At 34.1% G+C, this 27656-nt stretch overlaps 1 protein-coding gene across 4 annotated transcripts in view; it reads left to right on the top strand.

Moving 5' to 3' along the window:
* Positions 1-27656, top strand: part of LOC128860236 (Ig-like and fibronectin type-III domain-containing protein 2) — a 187396-nt gene that overhangs the window by 143070 nt on the left and 16670 nt on the right. For 3 of the 4 annotated variants that reach the window (XM_054097619.1, XM_054097618.1, XM_054097620.1), the window contains exons 15-17: positions 2805-3046; positions 3209-3447; positions 13280-13433. In XM_054097619.1, the coding sequence (XP_053953594.1) occupies positions 2805-3046; positions 3209-3447; positions 13280-13433 (635 nt within the window). The remainder of the gene's footprint in view (positions 1-2804; positions 3047-3208; positions 3448-13279; positions 13434-27656) is intronic. The other variant, XM_054097621.1, reaches the window with a different exon arrangement.

The raw sequence follows: 27656 nt of genomic DNA on the forward strand, positions 1-27656 counted from the left end.
CTATTGAAAATAGAACAACTAAGAACATCTAGCTTTAGGGTAGACCCAGTCACTTGTGAAGTAGGAAATAAATAAATAAAAATTAGGTACCACTGGATGGCACCACGTCATGCTGATGAAAATTACAAAATATTGGTAGTTGTGTACAACAAAACATGAGAAATCAGACCTCGTTTTTTAATAAGAGGTGTTATTTTGATATTCAAAGAAAAATGTAATTTTTGAATATGAATGATCCGATGTTAATTTCATTATAAAGAGTAAGGTATGCCGTTAATAGTGGAAAATAACAGCAGGCAAAAGACGACCATGACCACGCTTACAGGACAAATTTTTATGAAATTGTTCATAACCGAATTGCAAAGCGGCTGTCCTATGTCCTCGATAGCCTCACGAATTCCATCTTTGTGGTCTTGAATCGACCCTGGGCTGTTGGTGTAAGCCTTCTCTTTTACGTGGCTCCGAAGAAAAAAGTCACAAGGTGTTAAATCACAAGATCTCGGTGGCCAATTGTGATCACCCCTTCGAGAGATAACATGGACCGGAAACTTTTCCCATTAAAAGATCAATGGTTTCGTTGCTTGTGTGGCACGTAGCGCCATCTTGTTGAAAATAAACGTTATCCAGTTCAATACCATCGAATTCCGGTTACAAAAAATCGTTAATCATCTCTCGATAGCGCAATCTATTGACCTGTAACACCTGTTATTGGAAAACCATTTATAACTATTTGGTTTTGTGAGCTTTAGTGCTCAATTCGACAAAGTGAACGCGATGCTCTACCAGGGTCAAGTTCAGTCGATCTGCTTTTTGTAGCTCCACAAGACTGTCTTCCAACTCCGCGGTGCTTGTAAGCTTGTACTGGATTCCTCAAGTTCCATCTCAGGCCTGTGGCTGTGTGTGAGCAAATCAAGTAGCACACAGTTAGGACCGCGATAATTTAACAAATGTCTATCCTACCAAGTGTGAGTAGAGATTTGTGCGTGCGGCAGCTCAGTTTGTTAAAATTGTGGAGTAGCTTGGCAAGTGAGTTACGAGCGCTCCACAATTGTTGAAAACTTTTACAATTTTGTAGGCTGCACAGATGCCAGTAACCAAATGATGAGCGGACATCTTGGCCTTCCATCCAAGAGATTGGTTACATTTAATCTCTCAATTTTGATGATAGGTGGTTTTGTGTTTTGGGACGCGTAGGTTCAGCCAAAACTCTTCGGTAATGACAGAAAATATTTACGCACAAGAATTATTTAGCTTCAGCGAGATCTCAAGTGATTATATTGACTGGCCAAAAAACCGCTGATTAGATTACAGAGGCTGAAGCACACTTCTGTGTGGTTTGGGTGTTTGGTTATGACGTGCGTCTTAATGTTGTTCCACAAATGGTGGGGCCTACAGTTCCAAGCCGACTCCGAACGGCAGATATTTTTTATGAAGAGCTTTTTTATGGCAGAAATACAATCGGAGGGTTACCATTGCCTGCCGAGGGGCGAGCGCTGTTAGAAAACACTTTTTCTTGATTTTGATGTTTCACGGAGATTCGAAACTACGTACTCTGTATAGGAGTATCGCACAAGTCCATGCGCGTACGGCGACTGCTTGTGGAGAGATATATTTTTTGGACCTCGTCCGTTGACTTCGGTATTCCATTGTCCCCATTTATTAATGAACTTCTTCCACTCCTTCAAATGTTTTACTGCAGATGTACGTGACATTTTTGGACCTTTAGGGTGTGTACACAGGAACTCTGTTTAAAATCGTTTTTCATGCGCGGAAGTCATTTTCTGAAAGCAACGTTAGGTAGGTGAAATGATTCAAGTGCCAGTCTGGCACCCCTCAAGTAGCACTGAAGCGCCTCAAGTAGCACAGCCAGAGCTGTTGATATAATAGAGAAAATTAATGGGATTTAAGTTGGCGCACTGCTCCAGACTGTCGAACAAAGGGCCACTCATCGTCTAGCTGCCAAACCCGGACATTTACAGAAAAAGTGCTCAACAGTGACCTTCTCGGAAAGATCCCCACAGCTTCTGCAATGATGGTTAATTGGTAAATCTAGCTTTTTCGCGTATGTGCCAATCGTCCAGTGACCGGTAAACATAGCTATGAAGAGTCCGAAGGACTTTCTGCGTCCTTCGTATATCGTACTTCGGCCAAAGGGGTTTCGAAATAACGCATGCAGAAATGGAGCACTATCTTTTCTGCGCTGGAGAAATAATTTGTACAGTTCTCCTTTAACAACTGTCAGGGGGATTCCGATGACCGGGTGAAAGATCTCTGAGGCCAAGTTTCCTTCCTGGCAAGCTTATCAGCAATTTCATTGCCCTCTATGTTCTTATGTCCTGGAATCCAGATCAGAGAAATGTTACCTGCACATCCAAGAGATTTGATCTCCTCCTTACGAGACTTTATTAATTTCGTTCTGCAAAAGGAACGTAAGCTTTCCGAATTTCTCACAAATCTAACAAGTTGCGCAAAGGTTGCAAAAAGGTTACAACTTTCTCTTATCTCATAGTACATTTCTCCATATTTTAAACCTATTTTGAAATCGTCTTTTGAAATTCGAGCTCATAACGTTAGAAACCTTCTGAAAATTGTAATCTGATTCTTGGTTTTGATAGTAAATCAAATTTGTTCAGGCCTAGTTTATTTTTAACCAAGCTTTCAGGAAGATTAGGTTTCATCAAACCTGGTTCGCAGTATATTTAATACGTCTAATATTTATATGAAATGTTATTATTAAAAAGTGTATTATATTTTATTTATATTTTAATATCTGTTTTGCTTTTCATTGCTTTCTGCTCGCTTAGATGGGATCCACCACAAAAGAATCCCAATGTTGTCGAGGGTTATCGGATATTTTATCACGAGGCAGCCATACTCTCACCCGACTCCAGTGAGTCTAGCGGCGATGGCATGGGCTATAATGTGACAAACATACAAAATACGACCGAAATAAGGCGCATCGATGTGAAGGAGCCCACGGTGAATATTGATGGCTTGAAGAAGGATGTACTGTACGAGTTGGTGGTGAAAGCTGGCAATTCCTTTGGTGAGAGCAAACACACACAGATGTTTATTTAAAAGTAGTAGTAGAAGTAACAGTAATCCTGTGTATTTATATGAATACATATATACGCATGTACAACAATAAAAAGGCTAACAATAAAATGCGATTAATTTTCATATTGTTGCCATTCTCCTTTGCTTTCAGGCGCCAGCGTACTCACCGATCCAGTGAAATTCACGCTCGGCGATCATCATGTCACCTCGGCGACAACATATTCGAATGCTGTCGGCACCATCAGTGGCATTGTGGCGAGCATTTTGGCTGTTCTACTAGCTGCAGCAGCCATTGTATTCTATCGGCGTCATCGTGCACATAACGGTAAGGCCGGCAATGGTGTGGCATTCGAAAATCCAACGTACACGCGTGGGCTGGAGCAAGTGCAGGTAAGTGCGGGAATGTGTGGGGAAGAGGGTATAACTGGAACATTTTAGTGTGGATACTTACTTACGCGTAGTAGTAACAGAACTTTAGACGAACGTGTGCATGTATGAGTGGTTATGTATGAGCGGGAAAAAATATTTGTGGCTTAGGGTTGCAGTGGCAGAGAATAGGTGGCATAGAAGCGGGCAAATTGAGTGCAATTAAATTTTATGAAGGATGCAAAGAGGAGATAAATTGTGGCTCTAGTAAAGAATTTATGTAACTGTGGTCAGCAGTGACTACCTAAAGCAACTTTCGAAAGAATTGAGTTCTATTAGCAAAAATACTTACTAAGATGTCTTCCTTACACTTGATAAAAACAGCTATTGATGAAAGTATATTCGCTTAACATATTGGCCTCTGTGTGACATATATACATATATAGGTGGCGCAAAATTAATCACTTTATCGGAAGATTTATAATTTTAGCAAGTTCAATACTTGACACTTGTGAATTAGACAGCTGCAGTACACAAACAGACAAGCACTGGTGTGCGTCACAGTCAAAATAAAAAAATTCCATTGTTCAAGTCTTTTTTTTTTTTCTTAACTGGTTACATGGGTTTCGTCGGGTAAAAAAAGGCCTATTTTCAATATTTTTTTTCTATGTAAAAAATTATTTATTTAATTCAAACTTTTTTCTGTCATAGATACATATTTACTGAATAATTTCAGAAATTTTGAAAAAAAAAATTAAAACTTCTCCATTGTGACATCATTTCCGGTGGCCGCTCGAAAAAACGGTGCGTCCGCCTTGTCAGCATAACTCCTGACAGGATCATCAAAAAAGAAAAAAACAAAAATAAGTGTTTTAGTTAAGACCATAAACTCGTGCTTGAAGAAAAAAAAAAACAGTATAAATAGGAGTTTTGGCAGATATTTTTCCAAAAAAATTAAAATTTCGGTCAAATTTGCTTGACATTTTTTTTTGTTTTTTAAGTTGTAATTGAAAAAAAATTCTTCATGCAAGCACGGATAAATTGTATCTGGAACACTTGTGTAAAATTTTATCAAGATCGGTTGAGTAGTTTTCGAGAACATTTGACGACCGAGTTTGAAAACACGGATCCGAGAAAAACGCATTTAAAGTTTTCAGTAACAATAAAAGTGGCTTGGAGCGCACACCTTCCAAAGGCTATATCTCCAAAACTATTATTCGGATCGACTTGAAAATTTAGGATGATATTCTTGAGATATTGTAGAAATTAATAAACCAAAAACAAAAATCGATTTTTTGAACCCACGAAACCCATGTAACCCCTTAAGGCACCTTTCTGGTCTAGATACGTGAAAATTGAAGGCGTTGAAAATTGAAGAAAAATAATCGGTATCAATTGAAAATCGTTTTTATTCATAAGATTAATTCTGATAAACATATGTACAAGGTGGCGCAGTTTCGAGAAAAACACGGTTAATGCGCTTATACCTGGGCGTCGTACTCCAAACTGGTCTCGTTTTAAAGGACTGTAACGTCTAAACTACAACGAATTTGAGTATAAAAATTTGCAAGTATATTTTTGAAAGTATAAACATCATAGCATGAAAAAAATCGATTTTTTCGAAATTTTAGACCAAAAAGGTGCCTTAAATCAAAATAATTTTTATTTTTCTTTCTCAAAATATTTTTTTCTGTTTTTCTCTTAAACAATTTATGGATGCTTCATCTTGCGCCACCTTTTATGATATATTGCAAGGGTTTTTCCTCGAAAGCATAATTTTCAACTCAGGTGGTCTACGACTATAGGTATAAAGAAATTTCTCTGACTAAAATTTTGTAAAAAAAATAATAAAAACACAAAAACAAAAATTAGCAATACCCGTTAAATTTTTATTTTCTAGCTACATATAACGGATCCTTTTTTATAACAAAACTAAATTTGCCACAGCTTCACATAAGCCGAAGCTCGTAAAAGCAAATGCATGCACAATTTTAAAAATACAACTACGCACCTCGAAACCCACAGTATTTATTCACAAATCCCCAAATAAATTCTACGTGACCGTTTTGTGTGGTTAGTTTGCGCAAAGCAAAAACAAAAAAAAAGCACCCGATGACTGTCAATATGAACAACTTTAAACCCTTTTACGTTTATTATTATAAAAAGAAAAGTAAAAAAATGTAAATCTCAAATCCCCCACTGAATAATTCCAACTGCAATATTTGACTTTGTTTGCGTAAAAGCTGAAGCAGAAGCTGCAGCAGCTTAACTGGCCGCTTAAGCGCATTTACATACATAACTTACTTCAGAAATGAACGCAGCCAGGACAATATTGATGTGAGTGCATGTGTACATTTGTATGTGTGTGCGCATAGTATACTATATATCCGTTAATACTCGTAATATGTGTCTATCTACCAACTACGCACACGTACCCACATACAAACATATTTAACCTTGGGAATTGAAATTTTTTGTACTGCATTAGGGTTGGTCTTTTCTTCCGTAAAAAAATGTCCTTTACTTAACATACATTTTATGGCAGAGAAGTGAAATGCTGTTTTTGAAACCGATTGCATGGGCTTTTATGAAGTCCTATTTGGAGTTTGGGTTGAACTCTCATTCTATGGCCATATCCATTCAAATACTTATCTCTCTTAATTTCATTGAAATTTGTTTAGGGTTGAATAGCACTAACATAAAGGTTGTCAAAAAAGTCTTGCGGTATTTTTATTGAATTTTCAATTGTTCATAAAATTGGTTATAATAATGCGATTTAAGTCAAGTATGCGCCGTTTTGTTCGATGACGAGTTCCCAACGAGATGCCAACTTCATAATGCCCTTCTTATAGAAGCTCGCTTCCCTATTGTCAAAAAACTCGGAGAGCCAATTTTCACAGGACTCTCTTGTGGACAACTTCCGACTACCAAGCTCGTTCGCCATGGACAGAAATAGGTGGTAATCACTTGGTGCGAGATCCGGACTATACGGTGGATGCAAAAGAACCTCCCATCCGAGCTCCCGGAGCTTCTGGCGCGTCACCAAAGATGTGTGGCCTGCCGTTGTCCTGATGGAAGACAATTCGGCCTCTGTTGATCAAAGATGGCCTCTTCTGCATGAGTGCTGCATTCAAGCGGTCCAGTTGTTGGCAGTACAGATCCGAATTGAGCGTTTGGCCATAGGGGAGCAGCTCATAGTGGATGATTCCCTGCCAATCCCACCAAACACACAGAAGAACCTTCCTGGCCGTCAATCCAGGCTTGGCCACCGTCCGGGCAGCTTCACCGCTTTTCGACCACGACCGTTTGCGCTTCACGTTGTCGTAAGTGACCCACTTTTCATCGCCAGTCACCATCCGCTTCAAAAACGGGTCGATTTTGTTGCGATTCAGAAGCGATTCGCACGCATCCATACGGGCAAAAATGTTTTTTTGCGTCAAGTCGTGTGACACCCATACATCGAGCTTCTTTTTGAATCCAAGCTTCTTCAAATGGTTTATAACGGTTTGATGACTCATGCCCAGCTCTTGGCCGATGCTACGGCTGCTACTATGCCGGTCTCTTTCGATCAATTCAGCGATTTTATCGCAATTTTCGACGACAGGCCTTCCGGACCGTGGCGCATCTTCGATCACCTCTGCACCAGAACGAAAACGTTGAAACCATCGTTGTGCGGTGGAAATGGAAACTGTATCGGGTCCATAAATTGCACAAATTTTATTGGCAGCATGAGATGCATTTTTGCCTTAATCGTAGTAGTACTGTAAAATATGCCGTATTTTCTCTTTATTTTGCTCCATGTTTGCGACGCTATAACTCACGAACGACTAAAAGCAAACAACAATTAATCAAACACGTGTTAGCACGTGAAAAGAGCTTTCCAAAAAGCACTAGCGTGAACCGATGCGACGAATACAACTAGAACTACGCGCTTGCAAAGACAAGCTTGCGGAAATACCGCAAGACTTTTTTGACAACCTTTATTTTCATCCGATATTGGGCGGCCGCCGTAGCCGAATGGGTTGGTGCGTGATTACCATTCGGAATTCACCGAGAGGTCGTTAGTTCGAATCTCGGTGAAGGCAAAATTAATAAAAACATTTTTCTAATAGCGGTCGCCCCTCGGCAGGCAATGGCAAACCTCCGAGTGTATTTCTGCCATGAAAAAGCTCCTCATAAAAATATCTGCCGTTCGGAGTCGGCTTGAAACTGTAGGTCCCTCCATTTGTGGAAAAACATCAAGACGCACACCACAAATAGGAGGAGGAGCTCGGCCAAACACCTAACAGAAGTGTACGCGCCAATTATTTATTTTTTTTTTTTATTGGTCGGATGATGGTTTGAAGCTTGAGTTCTCTGAAAACTTGCGAAATTGTAGGTTTTACGAAATACAAAAAATTATTTGACTGCCGAAATTTTCGCAGATTAGATCGACCAAAATCGTTTGTTCTTCTTTTAATTGGTATTCGTTAATAAAACAGATTCTAATTGGAAAAGCTGAACAAAATTGCAACTATCAACTAACAAAAAACAAAATGTGAAAAATTTCTGCAGTTTGTAAAAATTAAAAAACAAATTTAGAAAATTGAAAAAAGTAGTAAGAAAAAAGTCGCAAAAAGTAATTAAAAGAAAAATAGCATAACATTAAAAAAATTGCAAAAATGAAAAAAAACAGTAGAATAAAATTTAAAAAAATTACAGACAAATGGTAGAAAATTAAAAAAAGTATTAGGTATAATCATTGAAAAAAACAGCTAAAATAAAAAAAAAATTATAGAAAAATTAAAGAGTGTATTGAAATATTAAAAAGATTGTACCAAATTTCTTAAAAAAGATTGCACAAAAAATTCCAAAGTTGGAAAATTGCAATATAGAAAAACTAAAGAAAGTAGTGAAATATTAAACGGATTGTAAACAAAATAGTAGGAAAAAAGTGATAAAAAAGTAAAAGAAAATATTTATTAAAACAAGGAGGAAGACATTAAAAGGATTTAAAAAATTTAAAAAAACTTAGTGGAAAAAAAATAAGAAAACAAACCTTAGAAAATTTAGAAGAAGTAGTAAAATATTAAAAAAAATGATAATTAAATAATAATATACAAAAATAGTAGAAAAAATAAAACAAAAGTTTTAGAAAAAAAAATTGCAAAAACATAAAAACAAAATATAGAAAAACCTTTAAAGGAATATTAAAAATTAAAAAAAAATTACAAAACAAAATTGAAAAAACTTTAGAAAGTTTAGAAAAAATAGTACAATATTAAAAGAAGTTATAAACAATTAAAAAAAGTAAAACAAAATTAAAAAAAAAATTAGACACAAATGCAAGAAAAGGTAGTATGTAGAAACATTAAATAGAACGTGAAAAAAAAATTGTAAAAAAGTAGTTAAAAAACCGCAAAAAAATAAAAAAAAAATTTAGGCACATTAAAGAGAGTATTAAAATATTAAAAGGATTGCTTTCTGATTTGCAAAAAACGTAGTACCAAAAATTTGGAAAAAAATTAAAATCTGTATTAGAAAATCTAAAGAAACTAGGGAAATACTAAACAAATTGTAAAAACAGATAATAGGAAAAAAGTTGCAAAAAATTGAAATTCATAAAATAAAAACATATAACAAACAAAAGTAGGAAAAAATTTCAAAAACTTAAAAACAAAATATTGAAAAACATTAAAAGGACTGATGAAAATTAGAAAAAATAGCAGAAAAAATTTAAATATTAAGAAAACAAACTTTAGAAAATTAAAAAAGGGATTGTAAAAAGTTTTCAAAAAAGAGTAGTAGAAAAAGGTTAAGCTATTTTTTTAGTTTCTCAAACTTAGAAATAATTTCTCTTTAAATAAAAATAAAGAAATATTAAAAATTATAATCTTTTAAGCTAATTGATATTACAAACGTAGCCCGTTGGGTACATTTAGTACGTCTGAGATACGTCATGCACTTGTGACGTGTTTTGTTTTTATTAAGGGGTTAGAGGTAGTCAGAGACCCGAAAAAATTATGATTTTCAATAATTTTTTATTTTTTAAGGCTTAAATGATAATAAAATTATAAGTAAACTCAAGCAAGCGCAGCGCTAGCAGCAGAAGCTTGCGGCTGAACCTTAGCAAAAATTATAAATCTTCCTATAGAGTGATTAATTTTGCGCTACCTTCTAAATGAATATTTCTACCACGAGAATTTCGAAGACAATATGTGAGCATATTTTAAAACAATACAAAATTTCAAAACTTTTAAAATTTTATAAATATTATTTTTAAGATATATCAAAAACACATGTTCAAAAAATAAAGAGAGAGAATTGAGAGGGTACCAGCTGCCAGTGCTTATGAAATTTTTCTAGCGGCTTATATATATATATATAATTGGCGCGTACACCCTTTTTGGGTGTTTGGCCGAGCTCCTCCTCCTATTTGTGGTGTGTGTCTTGATGTTGTTCGACAAATGGAGGGACCTACAGTTTCAAGCCGACTCCGAACGGCAGATATTTTTATGAAGAGCTTTTTCTTGTCAGAAATACACTCGGAGGTTTGCCATTGCCTGCCGAGAGGCGACCGCTATTAGAAAAATGTTTTTCTTAATTTTGGTGTTTACACTGGGACTCGAACCAAAGTTCCCCCTGTGTATTCCGAATGGTAATCACGCACCAACCCATTCGGCTATGGCGGCCGCCTAGCGGCCTAGAAGTTCCTAAATTGACAAGTTTGTGAACAAATGATTAAACCATAAAAAGGTCATTGTAAAAACCGAAAAATAAGTAGAAGTATAAGAATATTTTTAATTTGAAAAAGAAAAAAAAAAGAGATTGTTTTGTTGTTAAATTTATACGAATGCTCACAACTAGAAGCTTTGCAAATTGAAATCTTTGCAAAATTTAAAAATTTTCCTAAAAAATTTGCTAAATTTTGAGATGTGAAAAATCTGAAAATTTTTTTCTTTTGTAAATAAAAATTTTGAATTTTCGAAAATTTATGTTGCAAGATTTTGGAGGTTTGAAAAATTTGAAAATTTTTTTCTTTTATAAATAGAGTTTTTTGAATTTTCCAAAATTTATGTTTCAAAACTTTTGATATTTGAAAAATCTGAACATTTTTTTTTGTAAATAAAAATTTTTGAATTTTCGAAAATTTATGTTACCAAATTTTTGTGATTTGAAATTTTTTTTCTTTTATAAATAGAATTTTTTGAATTTTCGAAAATGTATCTTTGATAACTTTTGATATTTGAAAAATCTGAAATTGTTTTTTTTGTAAATAAAAATTTTGAATTTTCCAAAATTTATGTTGCAAGATTTTTCAGGTTTGAAAAATTTGAAAATTTTTTTCTTTTATAAATAGAGTTTTTTGAATCTTCCAAAATTTATGTTTCAAAACTTTTGATATTTGAAAAATCTGAACATTTTTTTTTGTAAATAAAAATTTTTGAATTTTCGAAAATTTATGTTACCAAATTTTTGTGATTGAAATTTTTTTTCTTTTATAAATAGAATTTTTTGAATTTTCGAAAATGTATCTTTGATAACTTTTGATATTTGAAAAATCTGAAATTTTTTTTTTTGTAAATAAATATTTTGAATTTTCGGAAATTTATGTTGCCAAATTTTTGATATTTGAAAAATCTGAAATTTTTTTTCTTTTTTCAATAAAAATTTTGAATTTTCGAAAATTTACGCTGCAGAATTTGGGAGATTTGAAAATTTTTTTCCCTTGTAAATAAAAATTGTGAACTTTAGAAAATTTATGTTGCAAGATTTTTGAGGCTTGAAAAATTTGAACATTTTTTTCTTTTATAAAAGGAATTTTTTGAATTTTTGAAAATTTATGTTTCAAAACTTTTGATATTTGAAAAATCTGAAATTTTTTTTTTTTGTAACTAAAAATTTTTGAATTTTCAAAAATTTAATATATGTTGCTACATTTTTCAATTTCAATTTTTTAGATTTAGAAAAATCTGAAATTTTTTTTTTTTTGTAAATAAAAATTTGGAATTTTCGAAAATTTATGTTGCAACATTTTGCAATTTCAAAAATTTTTTAGTTTTGTCAATAAAAGTTTTGAATTTTCGAAAATTTATGTTGCAAAATTTTTGAGATTTGAAAAATTTTTAAATTTTTTTCTTTTGCAAATAAATGAAATTTTTTTTCTTTTGTCAATAAAAATTTTGAATTTTCGAAAATTTATGTTGCAAAATTTTTGAGATTTGAAAAATTTTTAATTTTTTTTCTTTTGTAATTTGGAAATTTATGTTGCCAAATTTTTGATATTTGAAAAATTTGAAAAATTCTGAATTTTCGAAAATTTATCTTGCAAAATTTTTGAGATTTGAAAAATCTGAAAATTGTTACTTTGTATAGTTATTATATAATAAAACAATAAAGAATGTTAAAATTTTTCAATTGTGATTTTTAACTTTTTGAATTAATAATTCTGAAATCAATAAAAAAATTGGTTTTATGGACTGCTTACAACAAAAGTATAATATAATAAGCAAAAAGAAAAATAGTTAAATTACAGTTATTCTTACTCACTACATCTATCGAAAAGTTAAATTACAATAAACGATTTAATTCAGCAGAAAAGCATAGCTTAGATGGAGTAAAATAAAATACAATAGTACTCGAGATCTCCTGGAGTTCATGAAGAGAGCGCGCAATAGGAGCATTGCGGGCTAATTTGTGCTGCACCTTTTGGAATGGAACGGATATTTAATCCGTAAAGACCTCGCAGGGACCGAAAAGTAAACCATTTTTAGAAAAGAAATGATTTCCATGAGAATACCCGTACCCGATCAGCCCTAGCTTTATGCCACTCCTCTCAGCCCTTTGGATGTGTGTGTGTGTATGTTGTGTGTGAATGGCTTTCGCTTCGTTTTTTATTTGTAATTTTCCATCCACTTTATATATTTATTATATGTACTTGTATGTGTAAAAATACTTTAACTCAATGTTTTTAATCTGTATTTTTCCAATTTTCTTTTTCCCCCGTTTAAATTTCTTTCATGTTTGTGTATTTGTTTGCGTGGTCCGGGCGCTGAAACAACAACATCCTTTGCTTTCGGGTTTTATTACGGTTTATTGTAAACGCATATTTGTACAACAACTATTGTTACAATGACGATGGCCGTTTGGTGCTTGCGACTGCTATGGCTACGGCGATTTCGCTATATGGATGTATGTTTGCATTTGTGTGGCTAAACTCGGCTTATGATGGCGTGCGTATGATGGAAAAAATATGACAACAATCAATGCGCTTAACAATGCAAAATAAAAACAAACAAAAATAATGTAAAAAAACTACGCAACGATGACAATATTGCAATATTCAAAAAAAACAAAAAAAAAACTATAACTACAATGCTTTCGAAAACAATGACAACAACGGAACATAAAAATGGCAACTTGGAAAATTAAAACACAAAAAAAAAAAAAAAAAAAAAAATATCATAACTGTTACTAAATGCTACCAACAATCCACTTATACTGCTGACAATACGCTCGCATTTGTGCTCTTTTTCACCGTTCACCCTTCATCCTTCAATTTTTAATTTTTCATTTCCTTTTTTTATTTTTGCATTCCTACCATCTCCTCCCCTCCCCTTTATTGCCATACACCGACCACAACTACTGTGCCATTGTGCCATTTCCATTCAATTCTCTTACTTTAATATTTATTTTCACAATGCAATTTTTTCCGTATTGCTGCTGGCTTTGTTTGCGCTGCTGCTGCGGCTGGTGCTGTGGTCCGCAACTCTTTACAATAACCCACCAACTCTGAAACCGCTATTGGAATTGTTTTGGCTTTCATTTTTCTCTTCACTCCCTGACTGCACTCCCCGCTTTCATCCTGAACCCACAGCTGCCCACAGTGACATCTGCTATTACGCATGCGGGTTCCACCACCCAGCCGGCACAGCGTGAGGGAATTGTTAACGATGCAAACGCAGACGCGCACACCCAATGCAACGAAGTAAATCCGACAATTTATGAAGAGCTCAAACTTGGCCAAGAAGGTGCTGGATTCAAGAAACTTGTGCCATAAATGCCAAAATGTGCAATAAAAGTCATACGCGCACACACACACTTAGACAAAAAATAGGAAAAAACAAAAACACATAGACACACAGAAAAACGAATAAAGCCACTCAACGTAAACTAGAGTAAACAATATGACACAAGCTAGATAAAAATGCTTAGCTAACGGTGCAAGCAACAGTTAGCTAACGCATGCAAAAAGTATATCAGCTAACACACACAGGCACACGCGTACAGACAGGAACCTAATGATATAAACAAAGACCACACTTATGCACGCACACACACACACACACACACAATATACATCTGTAGTTAGCATCTGTTGGTATTTGTATTTGTATTGTAGTTGTATGACGCTCGCTCACTTCGGCGTATACGTAACTTTTACTATGTAGAAAAAATATTAAAAATACAAATAAATGAACGAAAACCATTAAATGCTGCAACAAATAGCGAAACATTAAAACAAAAATATTTTATTTAAACCTAAATTCATAAAAATTAAAATATATATTACAATATAATTTTGAGATACTCTAAAAATCGAAAATTTATATGAAAAATCATATAGCCTATTTGCATCTAATATAGCAGCTTACGTTAACTCCATCGCCAGTCGATTCTCTGTTACCAAAACGCCCCGTTTATACATCGACCAATGACTGAAACGTGCCAAAATTCCATGGACAATGTTTCATGCTATTACAAAAACAACAAACACAGTTAACAGCTTACGCTTGAATACCGTTAAATGTGTTTTTGATCTGTATCAAATCGTGCAAGCTCTCGTTCCGTATAGAATTAACCGAACAGTGCTAGTCTAACAGAAAATGTTAAGTTAACAGCCATACTGCATAGTGATAGCTGTACTATAGTTATTAACATTTTCTACAACCTGCTTTCAGGCGCAGCCAGCACCGTAACTGCACAAACAAAAGTGAGAGCGTAAAATAAGTGTTGTGTGGTGAATATTTTGTACAGGACGCAAAATAGTCATTTCCTTTATATTTAGCCAAACAAACATGTTTTATAATAAATGAAATTAATATTTTCACTACTTGGATATACAAAAACAAAATATTGGAAAGGCAAATCCAAAGCAAGAAATTTGTGCAATGATCTTCAGTACATAGAAATGCAGACAACTCTTTTAGCCAACTGCTGCCGGCGAGTCTCAAATGTAAGCAAAATTCAGCTATTTGGGCTAAGCGAATTGCGCTGTAAATGCTCGATATTTCCATAACTTCACAGCGCTTTTAATTGCAGTTGAGTGTTTGGTTGAAATAGATTATAATTTCATGGAGTACACAAAAACCATTTTAATTTTTATGAACAGGCCTGTTGCAGCATAAGAATTTTACAAAGAACAAAAATCACGAAAAATATTATAGCCTAGCTTTAAAACTGCAGAAAAAATTTAAAAATGAAGAAATATAAAATTTAGAAATGAAAAAATAAAAAATTTAAAATAAAAAAATATAAAATAAAAATGGATAAAAAATCGAAATAATTGTAAAGTAAGCAACGCAAATAGAGTTGCTCAACACTTTAGTCTAAGTAGAAAGTATAATGTTGTTGTTGTACACGATAGAAGCACAAACAATTGCGACCAGTGTATGCTTGAATGAACATTTTTTAGCTTCTTTTTACGTATGTATGTACAATATGTATCAAAATGTAATAATATTAGATTGTATATGAATGTATTTGCTTAAATGTATTATTATGTATTATAAATTTTTAGCAGCTAAATTTACATTAAAAACTAAACCAAAAAAATAAAAATAAATTTAATAAACCTGTAGTTTCCTTTTAGGCTGCTATCAATAATATATATATGTGTATATATTTTTTTAACCTTGCCATTAAAAAAATTTTCAGCACAATTTTATACAAAGAAATTCGAGTTTAAGTATATTACATTAAAACGACTAAGTTCGAAAAACTCAAGTAAGCATTTCGAAGCCAAATCTGAATAAAAAACGAAAAGAAGTAGTTAAGGGGCGCCCGAAAACATGTACGATTGTCATAATTTTTCTTAATATGTTTTAGAACTTTTATTCAAATGAGGCATATATCATACTGAAGGGTAACTCTCGAAGAATACTTTTTGGTGTTTTTATTTAAAAAAATGTTATTATTTATTTTTGATATCGCCCCTCCCCCAAAACGCCCTTTTTTAAAAGAGTCGCGCGGAGATCACGGTAGCGCATGAGCAGCTCAACTGAAATCAAAAAAATTAAATGGTTGTTGTAGAAAAGTGAATTCTAGTGAATTTTAACGGTTTATTTATCCAAAAAAAATTTTCTTGATATAAAAACCGCTTTGCACCAAAAAACGGGGGGTTGAGGGGGTGAAAAATTAAAAACAAAATTAATTCCAGCGAACTACGCAAATATTTATAAAAAATGAGCCATTCAGACTCACGAAGTTGTAACTTCAAATAATTAAAAAAAAGTGTATGCAAATCGGCCAACTAGTTTTTGATAAATAATGATCACCGCGCATTTTCAAAAAACACGACTTCCAGATAATCGCGTGTAAAGTTTTGCGTGCACTTCATTTATGGATAAGGTCGCGCGAAATATGCCAAAGCGAAAGTCGTGGCTTAAAAAAAAATCAAGTGGCGTCGAAACGCGTCTTTATTGATTTAATGAAATTTTCAAATACAATATTGATATGCTTAAAGCTGGTATTTATAATATTTTCTGGTTTCTTATTATACCTATTGCTAATATATAGTTGATTCACCTACAATACAATATTTGGCGAATCAACGAAATATTGCTTATTCTCAATTTCGTAAATTATTTGCATAAGTGTCGTTGCACTCATTTCTTAACAAGCTAATTGTTTTTTTTTGTTTTTTTTTTAATGAAAATACTTTATTTGCAATCTATCTTAGAATACAGATATTTAGCAAAAGAGATCTTATTACCTAATGACAGCATAGTATTTACACTGGTGCAAAACTACATAGAAAACTATAGAATTTTTTTCTTTTTACAATTCTTATGCATATTTTATGTTATTAGATTTAATTTTTACTCGAAAATTGTATAACTTACTTCATGTATAACTTATATTAGAATTTTAAAATTTATTGGAGCATTTTAACAATTTCATATTTAGCTCTTTTTTTTTTTGTTTTTTTATTATTATTATTAAATTGACAAATTTAAAGGAATGGCAAGTCTAAGACATGATTGCGCTTTAATCGTCTAATTTCATTGGTTGTGTCCAACAAGCAAATAGCATTTGTGTTTACATGATTTGACAATCGTTCAATGTATCTCTTAGAATATACCGAGATTTCTCTCTTAACAAATGGAATACCTAGATCCATGTATATGGCTTCGTTTGTGATGAACCAAGGTGCATTAACAAGTGTTCGCAAGGTCTTTGACTGGTAGCGTTGCAAAGTCTCCACATTGGACTTACTAGCAGTTCCCCAAAGCTGTATACCGTAGGTCTATATAGGCTTCAATATAGCTTTATACAATCTAACCTTGTTTTCCAGACTAAGTTGAGATTTGCCACCAAGTAGCCAGTACATTCTTTTGGTTTTATTTTTAAGCTGTTGATGCTTAGCTTTAATATGATTTCTCCATGTGAGGCGTCGATCAAGATGCAATCCCAAGTACTTGACTGTACTAGTAGGAATTTGATGACCATTTAAATACACTGAAGGACATCGTTCTCTTCTTAGTCTAAATGTAACATGAATAGACTTTTCATGATTAATATTAATTTTCCATTTATTGAGCCAAGTTTCTAAAGTGTGTAAGTGATTTTGTAGCAGGGAGGAGGCCTCTGCAGGGGACTCACTAGATGCGATGATGGCTGTATCATCAGCAAACGTCGCCACTTCTACCTTTTCTGTTGTCGGCATGTCGTAAGTTAATATCTTATACAAGACTGGGCCTAAATCGTTACCCGGAGGCACACTTGCGTTGATACTATATATTTCAGATGACGCATCTTGGTGCTTTACATAAAAGTGCCTGTCGCTTAGATAAGATTTAAGCACTAAGTAAAAATGTGGTGGTAAAAGTTTTTTAATTTCAAAGAGTAGTCCCATATGCCAAACTCTGCCGAATGCTTGTTGTACGTCAAGAAAGGTTCCAGAACAGTATTCTTTTCTTTCAATCGCATCTGTAATAACATTCACAATTCTGTGGCATTGTTCTGGTGTGTCCTGCCCAACTCTAAACCCAAACTGATGTTCAGGAATTATATTTTGATCCTCAATTACAGGTAACATTCTTTTCAAAAATATTCTTTCGAATATCTTCGAGAATGTTACGAGCTAATTGTGTCGCTTGTGAAATGCGTTAGTGCAATGGCACTTATTTGGTTGGGTATCGAGTTACGATGACCAGTCCACTTCAATTGTATTTTCTTTTGGAGTAGAATGGTTGAGTGACGTAACTCGTGCTTTCATGGTATGTAACTTTCGTTCTAGAGCTCCGATCTTTATAATTTTTGGAATTTATATTTTTAAGATGATGTACTTTTAGAATATGCTATAAAAAATTTTCGATTTTTTAGTCCAACACAAGGTATATAACCCCTTAAGGGGTGTGCAAAAACAATGAGCAGTATTGTCCAAAAATGTCGCCATTTCATGGCTCCGGTTTCAGTCACTATATATCTGGTTGCGGATATCGTTTTAAGGGGTTACATACATCCATCAGCGCCAAAAATGCGCTAAAAGAAAAAACACCAGTCTACCGGTTAGACGCGATAGAAGTGAAACCTTCCGTAAAACAAACTGAGAGAGAATAAGACGAAAGCAGCATTAGGAGCAAGATAATTATAGGTTCGTTATAATATTGCTATAAAGTTCATATTTCATTTTCTTCATTTTATTATTATTCATCCTCAATGTTTTCAATTTCAACAAATGATACGAGTGGCTTATGATAGCTAAAATATGATACAAATGCTTTGGTTTCGATGTTGTCAACATGTCTTTGAAATACCGCGTCAATGGTTGTTTTTGATCGTGTTGTCGATTCAGTGCGATTGTTACACATTTTTAAATTGAATGTTGTATTGAGAACGTCAATTAAAGGAACCGCTGTGTCCAATGCAAAATTTACGTTAAAATCGCCACTTAAAATCATTGGAACTTTATTGTAATCTTTTCTAAGTATCCGCGATACTTCTGGTGTATACTTTATTAAATTTTCGTGAATGAATTCCGTGATGCTATTTATTGATTTTTTTTTCTGTCGATATTCACGACACTTTTCTGCATTATTTTTCGGCATAATTGCGGTAAATATTTAAAAATGAAAATATTTACGAATACAAAAATACACACGCGGTTGCTATTATGAGCGTCCCCAGCAAAACCTGCGTGACCGAAACTCTAACACAATTACATTTTTTTGAATGTTACAAACACATATGCACGCAGGTTTTGCTGGGGCGTGACCGAAACTCTAACACAATTACACATATGCACTAGTATTTGTTTGAAAATCGACTTTTTTTTTTGGTTCTCCGTCACCTTTGGAAAATGTGTAAACAGTAAGCAAACTTTATTCATATATTTTTCCTCATTTTTGCATCAGTAAAATTAAACAAACGCCGTAGCCGAATGGGTTGGTGCGTGACTACTATTCAGAATTCACAGAGAGAACGTCAGTTCGAATCTCGGTGAAAACACCAAAATTAAGGAAAACTATTTTTCTAATAGCGCTCACCCCTCAGCAGGCAATGGCAAAACACCGAGTGTATTTCTGCCATGAAAAAAAACTCCTCATAAACATATCATAAAATAAAATAAAATAACTATATAAAAAAAATTTTTTTCTTGTGATTCGAACCAAGGATTTTGGATCGGAAGCTCACATTGCTAGCCGCTCGGCTATCGCGCCATGCTGTCGGCGCTGGCCTAAAAGTTATTTAGTTCGTCGCTACGTGTATATGTAATATTCGTAGCCAAGAGTGTCGCTTTTTTCGTTTCACTTTTTCTCAAATCACTCCCAACGATTCTAAAGAAGTTTTCACTTCAAAAACTGTTTTTAGAACATCTCATGATAGCGAACAATATTCACAGTAACTGCCTTACCGGCCTCATTTTGGAAAAAATACGGTCCAATGATGCCGCCGGCCCATAAACCGTACCAAACAGTCACTCTTTGTGGGTGCATTGGTTTTTCGGCAATCATTCTTGGATTATCATTCACCCAAATGCGGCAATTCTGCTTATTGACGAATCCACTTAGGACGATTAAATTTACCCAAAAAAATCACGAAGTACGCGATATGCATTTTGATTTCAACGCCCGTTTTCATAATAAGCCTGAGTAACTTTAACGCGTTGCTCGATTGCGTATCTTTCAATGATTCAAATTGAATTAGTCTGAAATTGAAAAATGTTAAATTTTTTTTTTTTTTTTTTTTTTTTTCTCTCTTTATTTTATACATCTGTCCATTGACATTAAGTACGTTGTTTAACAATTTGGCCAGGATTTACATACATCGCTTAATGACCAGTGCCAAAGCGATAAAAATTAAAATAAACGAAATAATACTATATACAATTAAATAATATTCAATACAAGTTTTACTCTACATAATTACAATTTTACAAAACTTTAACAGCAATTTAACCCCTTTGCACATTTATTATTTTCTAGCATTCATTAAGTCGCTTGGTCGAGTTCTCTTTAAGCGTCTTTCAGTGTTTTTTTCCCTTTCCAGAAGTTTGTTGATTTCTGCATTATTGTGTTCCTGTATTTTTTCAAAGTGGCTTCTTGCTATTTTTTTGGTCTCTTCTTCTACTGTTGCTATATTAAAAGTCCTGTGGATGTCATCATTTTTCGTGTACCTGTCAGACACGGTCAAAATTCGAAGAATCTTCGATTGCTGTCGTTGAATTTTTACTAGGTGAGACTTTTTAGCCGTTCCCCACACCTGTAGTCCATATAGCCAAATGTTAAATGAAAAGTTGAAAAAAAGCATAACATCTAAAATTAAGTCTTTAAAATTTAACCACCCTTTATATTTATATTTGTGTTTGTGGTCACAAAAAATTTGCTTATTCTAAAGCCTGCATGTTATAATATATTTAAAGTAGGACGAGAATACTTTGCTGGCAATGCGTGACACCTTGCCAGAGACGAGTATACTCGTTAATGAGTCAAACACGATTTTTATGAGTTTTTCTATCCCAGCGCCGTCTAGTGACTTAGCACCTGAATTCTGGTCAGTTAATAGTGTAATTTTTTTTATTTCTCTTCATGAACTTATAATACCTACCTTAGGTATATATAAAAAATCGGCATATTCTAAAAGTACATCCTCTTAAAAATATAAATTCAAAAAATCATAAAGATCGGAGCACTAGAACGAAAGTTACAGACCGTGAAAGCGCACGACCTTATCCATAAATGAAGTGCACGCAATACTTTAGACGCGACTATCTCGAAGTCGTGTTTTTTGAAAACTACCGTCGCGGTGATTATTATTTATCAAACACTATTTTTGACGTGATAACGTCTTATAATTCGATTTAACAGGCTGCACGCACGAAAAAATGTGTCGTTACCTTGCTCATTAGTGTTACCTTGCTCATTGCCGTTACCTTTCTCATTTGTCGTTACCTTGATCATTGCCGTTACCTTGAATGAACTGCAAGCGAAAGCGCGGAACGAACAAAGCAAACGAACGGCAACGTTCGACATCTTGCTCTCTCCTATTTAAGTGAGCGTATATATGTATGTATATGCGCAAATGTACATATATAAATTCACGTATTTGTATTTGCATATGCCTTCTTATTGATTATTATTAATTTGATTTACTTGAAGAATTTAAAATAAAACCAAGTTTGTTAATAATACATGTTGTTTTAATGTTATTATTATTAATTTTTTTATTATGTATGAAAGAAAAAATGTATGGTAATATTTACCACATACCTTATAAGATATGTTGTATGCTAATATATGTATATAAACATGCATATAATATACATATACAATTTCGCGCAATTTTCAAAAGGAACAAATCTATATGTAAAGATGCATACAAGTCATATGGGCATATCAAATATACGAATGTATTCCGTACGCAAGCAAATGTAAGCTAATGTGCTTGAACTGCAAGCGAGAGCGCGGAACGAACGACAAAGAGCACAATCGGTCCCCGCGTTCGGCAACGTTCGACATCTGGCTCTGTCCTACTTGAGTGAGCATATATATGTATGTATATGCGCATTTGTATATAAATTCACATACTTGTATTTGCATATGCCTTCTTCCTGTGTGCATGGTAATGAACCATTTCTCTGTTGAGAATAGGACGATGATAGAACAAGTAGGAAATGAAAGGGAGTGTTTCGAGTGTAAAGTGTCTTGAAAAAGGCAAATCGATGATGGTGCCTCTTAGTGTTGTTGACTTATTAACGTCTGATGCACAATCGAAATTGAAGATATATTTCATGAATTTGATAAATGTTTCGTCATTTTTCACGTTTGTGTAAATGTAACTTGACCTATTCCATTGCAATACCATTTACCCCTCCTCTACATCCGTACAAAATGTCTATCAAACAAATAAAATTAAAATTTTGTTTTGAAAATTGCAACCATTCCATCAATATTTTCTTATGACGTTGTCACGTTAAACTATCGTCAGTAAACCGACTTTACAGACAACATCTTTTTTTTAATTATTTGACGTTACAAGCTCGTGAATCTGAACGGTTCAGTCAAAGTTGCAAAACATATTTGAAAAAAATTATGACAATCCTCCATATTTTCGGGCTCACAAGGTATATAACCCCTTAATATAAATACACTGCGTATTTTATACATCATAGTTTACTCCTGTGATTATTATTATTACATTTATTACATTTGGGTATTAGCTGAGTGAAAGACGAAGGACTCTAAAAATACAGATTTTATTGTACTTAAATATAGCAGAATAGTTTGTATACCTGAAATTATTTGAAATTAATATGCAGAAACAAGAAATTTCTGCTTTCAGGTCTCCAAACAAAGAGACTCATAAAAAATCCTAATTACAGAGAGGTAGCCTTACAAAATATAAATACCTCCTCATGCCATATACATATGTGTGTATAAAAATAGAATACCCTTCTAAGGCGCCCACTCAAGGCATCCCACTATGCTTTGAGGCTAGCTTGCATGTTTTCCCACATGATTCTGCTCCAAATGGGTATGTTTGCTATACAAAATCTTCTTTGAATTGCATTTTAATGCCAGCTAATGGTGCCAGTCGCAGTGACGGGCACACAAAAGGTAGTTTAAAGAAGGCTGAAAAGTAAAACCCATCATGATAGTTGGCCGTCGGCCAAGACCAGAAATACATACATACACATACAGAGTAACAGACAAACCAAGTAATAGTAAAGATGCTTAGCTACACAAACTACCAATTAAAGTGCATACAAATAACACCAGTGCATAAGTACATACATGCACTTACAAAAATATATGGCATAGGTAGGTATTTGCAAATATTTTCAAATCCTTACTGAGCTGTTATCTCCACGCTGTGTGATGGTAAAACAAATTATTTTTACTACAAAATGATTTTAATCTCTTTTTAAATATATGCGAGAGTAATAGTTAAAAATTTCTGGCAAACGTCCAGCACATACTATAAGATATGAGAAAAATGTGTTAGACATAGAATCTTCGTTATCTTTTACCTCTGAAATTTTCTGCTAGTTTTATTATTTTCAAATTAAAGCATTGAATTTTAAATTTTATTTGTGCGTACCTCCATTTGATTTAAATAAATACAAAGCAAATATAACTAAATATAACAAAATTGAATAAACCTAAAATAGAATAATAGGAGAACAAAATAGCACATAACATAGCATAGAATTGAATAACGAATAAATGGCATACAATATCGAAGAAAAATAATATAAAACAACCTCTCAAAGCAAAATAATATAATGTCGTATGACATAACATAAGAAACCATGACATACCAAACACAGCATAACTGAACATAACACAATATAATAAAGCATAGCAAAACATAACGGAATAAAGTTAAATAAATCGTATCAAATAACATAAGCCAACTGTAACAAATGTAACATAGATTAACGAAACATAACAAAGCATAGTAACCACAGTAGCAACTGAGGGCGCTAAAAATCTTAAGGCCGAAGTGGAAAACGCTACTTTATTATATTTTTTTCCAAGTATGGGAAAAATAGCATGAACATGCCAAATATAAGATGGCGCAAAATTAAAAGAGCATAGCTAAACATAACATATAAAAAAGAGGTTGTCTGTAAAGTCGGTTTACTGACGATAGTTTAACGTGACAACGTCATAAGAAGATTTTATTTTTATTTGTTTGATAGGTATTTTGTATGGATATAGAGAAGGAGGTAAATGGAATAGGCAATGGAATAGGTCAAGTTACATTTACACAAACGTGAAAAATGACGAAACATTTATCAAATTCATGAAATATATCTTCAATTTCGATTGTGCATCAGACGTTAATAAGTCAACAACACTAAGAGGCACCATCATCGATTTGCCTTTTTCAAGACACTTTACACTCGAAACACTCCCTTTCATTTCCTACTTGTTCTATCATCGTCCTATTCTCAACAGAGAAATGGTTCATTACCATGCACACAGGAAGAAGGCATATGCAAATACAAGTATGTGAATTTATATACAAATGCGCATATACATCCATATATATGCTCACTCAAGTAGGAGAGAGCCAGATGTCGAAGGTTGCCCAAGGCGAAGGCCGATTGTGCTTCTTTGTCGTTCGTTCCGCGCTCTCGCTTGCAGTTCAAGCAAGGTAACGACGCATGAGCAAGATGACGACGCATAACATGACATACATAGTATTATGGCATAACCGTGCTTGAAATAAAGAAAAATAAAATCAAACTCATGGCATAGATAGAATAAAAAAATAGAATAGAATAGAATAGAATAAAAATAGAATAAAAAAACTTCCCTTATAATATTGTATTAAAATAAAATAAACCACATAACAGAGCATAACAAAACATAAAATAGTATGACATAACATAAGATATAGTAACATAATCCTGTGTTATAAAAAACATAAACCAAGGCATAACATAGCATAACAAAACATAACAAATTATGAAATAACAAAATTTTATTTATTTAAAAAAAATATAACAAAATATTTTTCTGTATAATAAAGAAAATAAAATAGAACACATAACATAGCATATCGTAGGTAGGTAGGTAGGTTGGGTGGTTGTCGTAAAGACACACTTCGACCTTTCGCAGGTCCATTGTGATACCACTGAAGCTTATCCTTACCCTATGGGTTCCTCTTCAAACAATCCGGTGGCTTTAATAAACGAGCAGAGCTTCATTAGTTGGGCTATGTCCGCTGCATCGGTTAAAAATGCCGTATCAAGTATGCGGATCCTTCTCATAGCTAAGCTTTCACACTCACATAAAAGGTGTCAGACTGTTTTCTCTTCTTCTGTGTTAAGACAGCTTCTACAGAAACCGTAGCATGGGAGTCCTAACCTTCTAGCGTGACTGCCTATTAAACAATGACCAGTCAATACCCCTACCATTTTTCCTATAGCTTCTCTTTTAAATCTTAACAAGATTTTTAATCGACCGCTGTTCCAGTTCGGCCATGTCTGTGCTTAGTTCGCATGTTGTGAAGTTTTTCCAACTTGTATTTACCTTTTTGATGGTTTCCCTATCTATAAGTAATTTACAAGTGGCTAACGGCATGGGTATCAGCGTCTTATCCGGTTGGAGATCAAGCGTTGTACCGGTTCGAGCAAGATCATCCGCCTTGCAGTTTCCTGCAATATTCCTGTGGCCTGGCACCCAGATAAAGTGCACTTTTGTAGCACTTAGATGCGTCATTTAGAAGTTCAAAACATTCTAAAACTGTTTTTGACGTCTGTGTTTTAGATTCAAGCCCTTTTATTGCTGCTTGACTGTCCGAGTAAATGAAGACTTCATTTGTGGATAATACTCTCGTTTTTATTACCGTAAGTCCCTCTTTTATGGCATTGAATTCCGCCTGAAATACTCTGCAATGATCAGGTAGGCGAAATGATTGGCACACTCCGAGTTTATCGGAGTAAACTGATCATTTTTCTTAACAATAAGCCCGTTATCCCATTCCTCTTTGGAAGGAAATACTGTGGCAAAGGATTTATTTAAATTGATATTCTTGGTCTTACAGAAATTCGTTGCACCAGGAATGCAGGGGAATTTTTCTAAAATTGAAGAGTGTCCTCTTTGGTTCTTTCTGAATAGGCCGATTTCTCTTAGTCTGAGAGCTGCTTTGGCAGCTGTTTGCTCTATTGGTAAAAGGTTGAGTGTAATATTTAGTGCCTCTGTGGGTGTAGTCCTAAGGGCCCCGCAGATGGAAAGACTGGCCATTTTTTGTACATGTAGCATATCATAACAAAAAATAAAAAAGAGTTCTGCACGAAATTCAATTAAAGATGCTCATAAATTTATCGTTCAGTACATTGTGATGGCTGATTGACGAGTACGTAAGTATAGTTCTTAGTGATAGAAGCAACTATATTGGATATTAATAGGTGCATAAATCGCTTCAACTGGTTTTTCTGTTAACTAAAAGACAGAAATTCTAACTTGAAAACAGCGCTAAAACATAATCCCCACACATACTCGATGTATCCCACACATATGTATGTGTGAATGCACTTATACACATGCAGCAAGCGCATCCTATTGTGCCTTTGAAAATCCTCGCAAACGCAAAACGCGTGCATTGAATTGCCACCTACCAGCATAGCCACCTGTCGTGAATTGGTGTCACATTTTCGTTTTTGCCCACAAATTTACGTGATTTGAAAACGCTGTGCCACCTATTGCGCGTTCGAGTTCAGCGCGCCAAATACATCAACTACTAAAACAACAGGAAACTGATTTGTGTATAAAACCACGTCCGTGTCGAACGGCTTCATTCAATTTTTAATTGATTTCAACAACATAAATCCCTATACACTGTTGAAGAGCCTTGTTTTTCATGTTACAGGGTGTTTGAATAAAATACAACTTCATTTTGTTTAAAATGTGTGGGCAAATGGTTCCACTCGCATAACCTTTCTGGCTGCAGGTCGTAAACTTGAAGGGATAATAGAAGAATATCGTTTCGAACCCATAAAGGAGATTTGAAGTGGATATTTGCGTGAACTGAGTGCTATTTCAAAAAACTCAAGAATTGGAGATATTCGTAATATGAGTGGAATTTGCCTGAGTAAAATTATAGAAAACAACCCCCTTCAATAGGTTAAATCCTATCTCTCTGACAGACGATGTGTTGTCCCCACTGATGGCATACCTTCTAGATTTTTCTTGACTTCTTACTATTTGTTTTGTTTATTAACGATGTTGGTAGTTGTTTTTCTTAGCCTCATTTTTCGCTATATGTAGATGATTTAAACATTTAGGTTAAGTTAGGGTAGCCTGGTTGGCAATAAGCCACGCATAAACCTTTTGGTCCCTAGCGATACTACATAGATGGAGAACGACCTCAATGAATACTGAAAGTAGACATCATGTAGGTTGTCAGCGCTTTTGGTGAATCTAAGCAGAACTGGGAAATCCGCTTTTGAGACGTTCTCCAGACCCTTAAACAATGGGGCTCCCAGGAATTTTAAGCGCGTTTTTAATAATGCAGCACAGACACACAGCATTCTGCATTTCCTGCATTTGTCCGTGTTAGCAATCCCTATCTTGTACGCTTGTACAGCCAATAGATTATGACCTGTTAGCATACCAATAATAGTTCTGCACTCCTTTCGCGAATGCGTAAATTCGAATTGAGTCAGTTTTTTGTCGTGTAGAACTACATAACTTTTGCTGTTTTGCATGTGGTCAAATTAGTTCACCTAGCTTCCACTAGTTTTTTCATGTAGTCGTCCATTTCTTTGTATCTATATATTGTAGTATTTAGCGGTCTTGTTCAAAAGGTAGTCTAACAACGCTTTTTGCGTTCTCATCTACTATTTCGTTCCCCATAATGCCTTTGTGACCAGCTACCCAATAGATATGCAGCCTATTGTTTACGGCTAGCCTTTCTATGGCCTCCCTGCTCCGTCGAACATTTTTGGACTTAATACAATATGAGCTTATTGCTTTTATTACTCCTTGACTGTCCACGTATATATAATTGTTGAGTTC

This window comes from Anastrepha ludens, chromosome 4 (assembly GCF_028408465.1).
Source record: "Anastrepha ludens isolate Willacy chromosome 4, idAnaLude1.1, whole genome shotgun sequence".
NCBI lineage: Eukaryota > Metazoa > Arthropoda > Insecta > Diptera > Tephritidae > Anastrepha > Anastrepha ludens.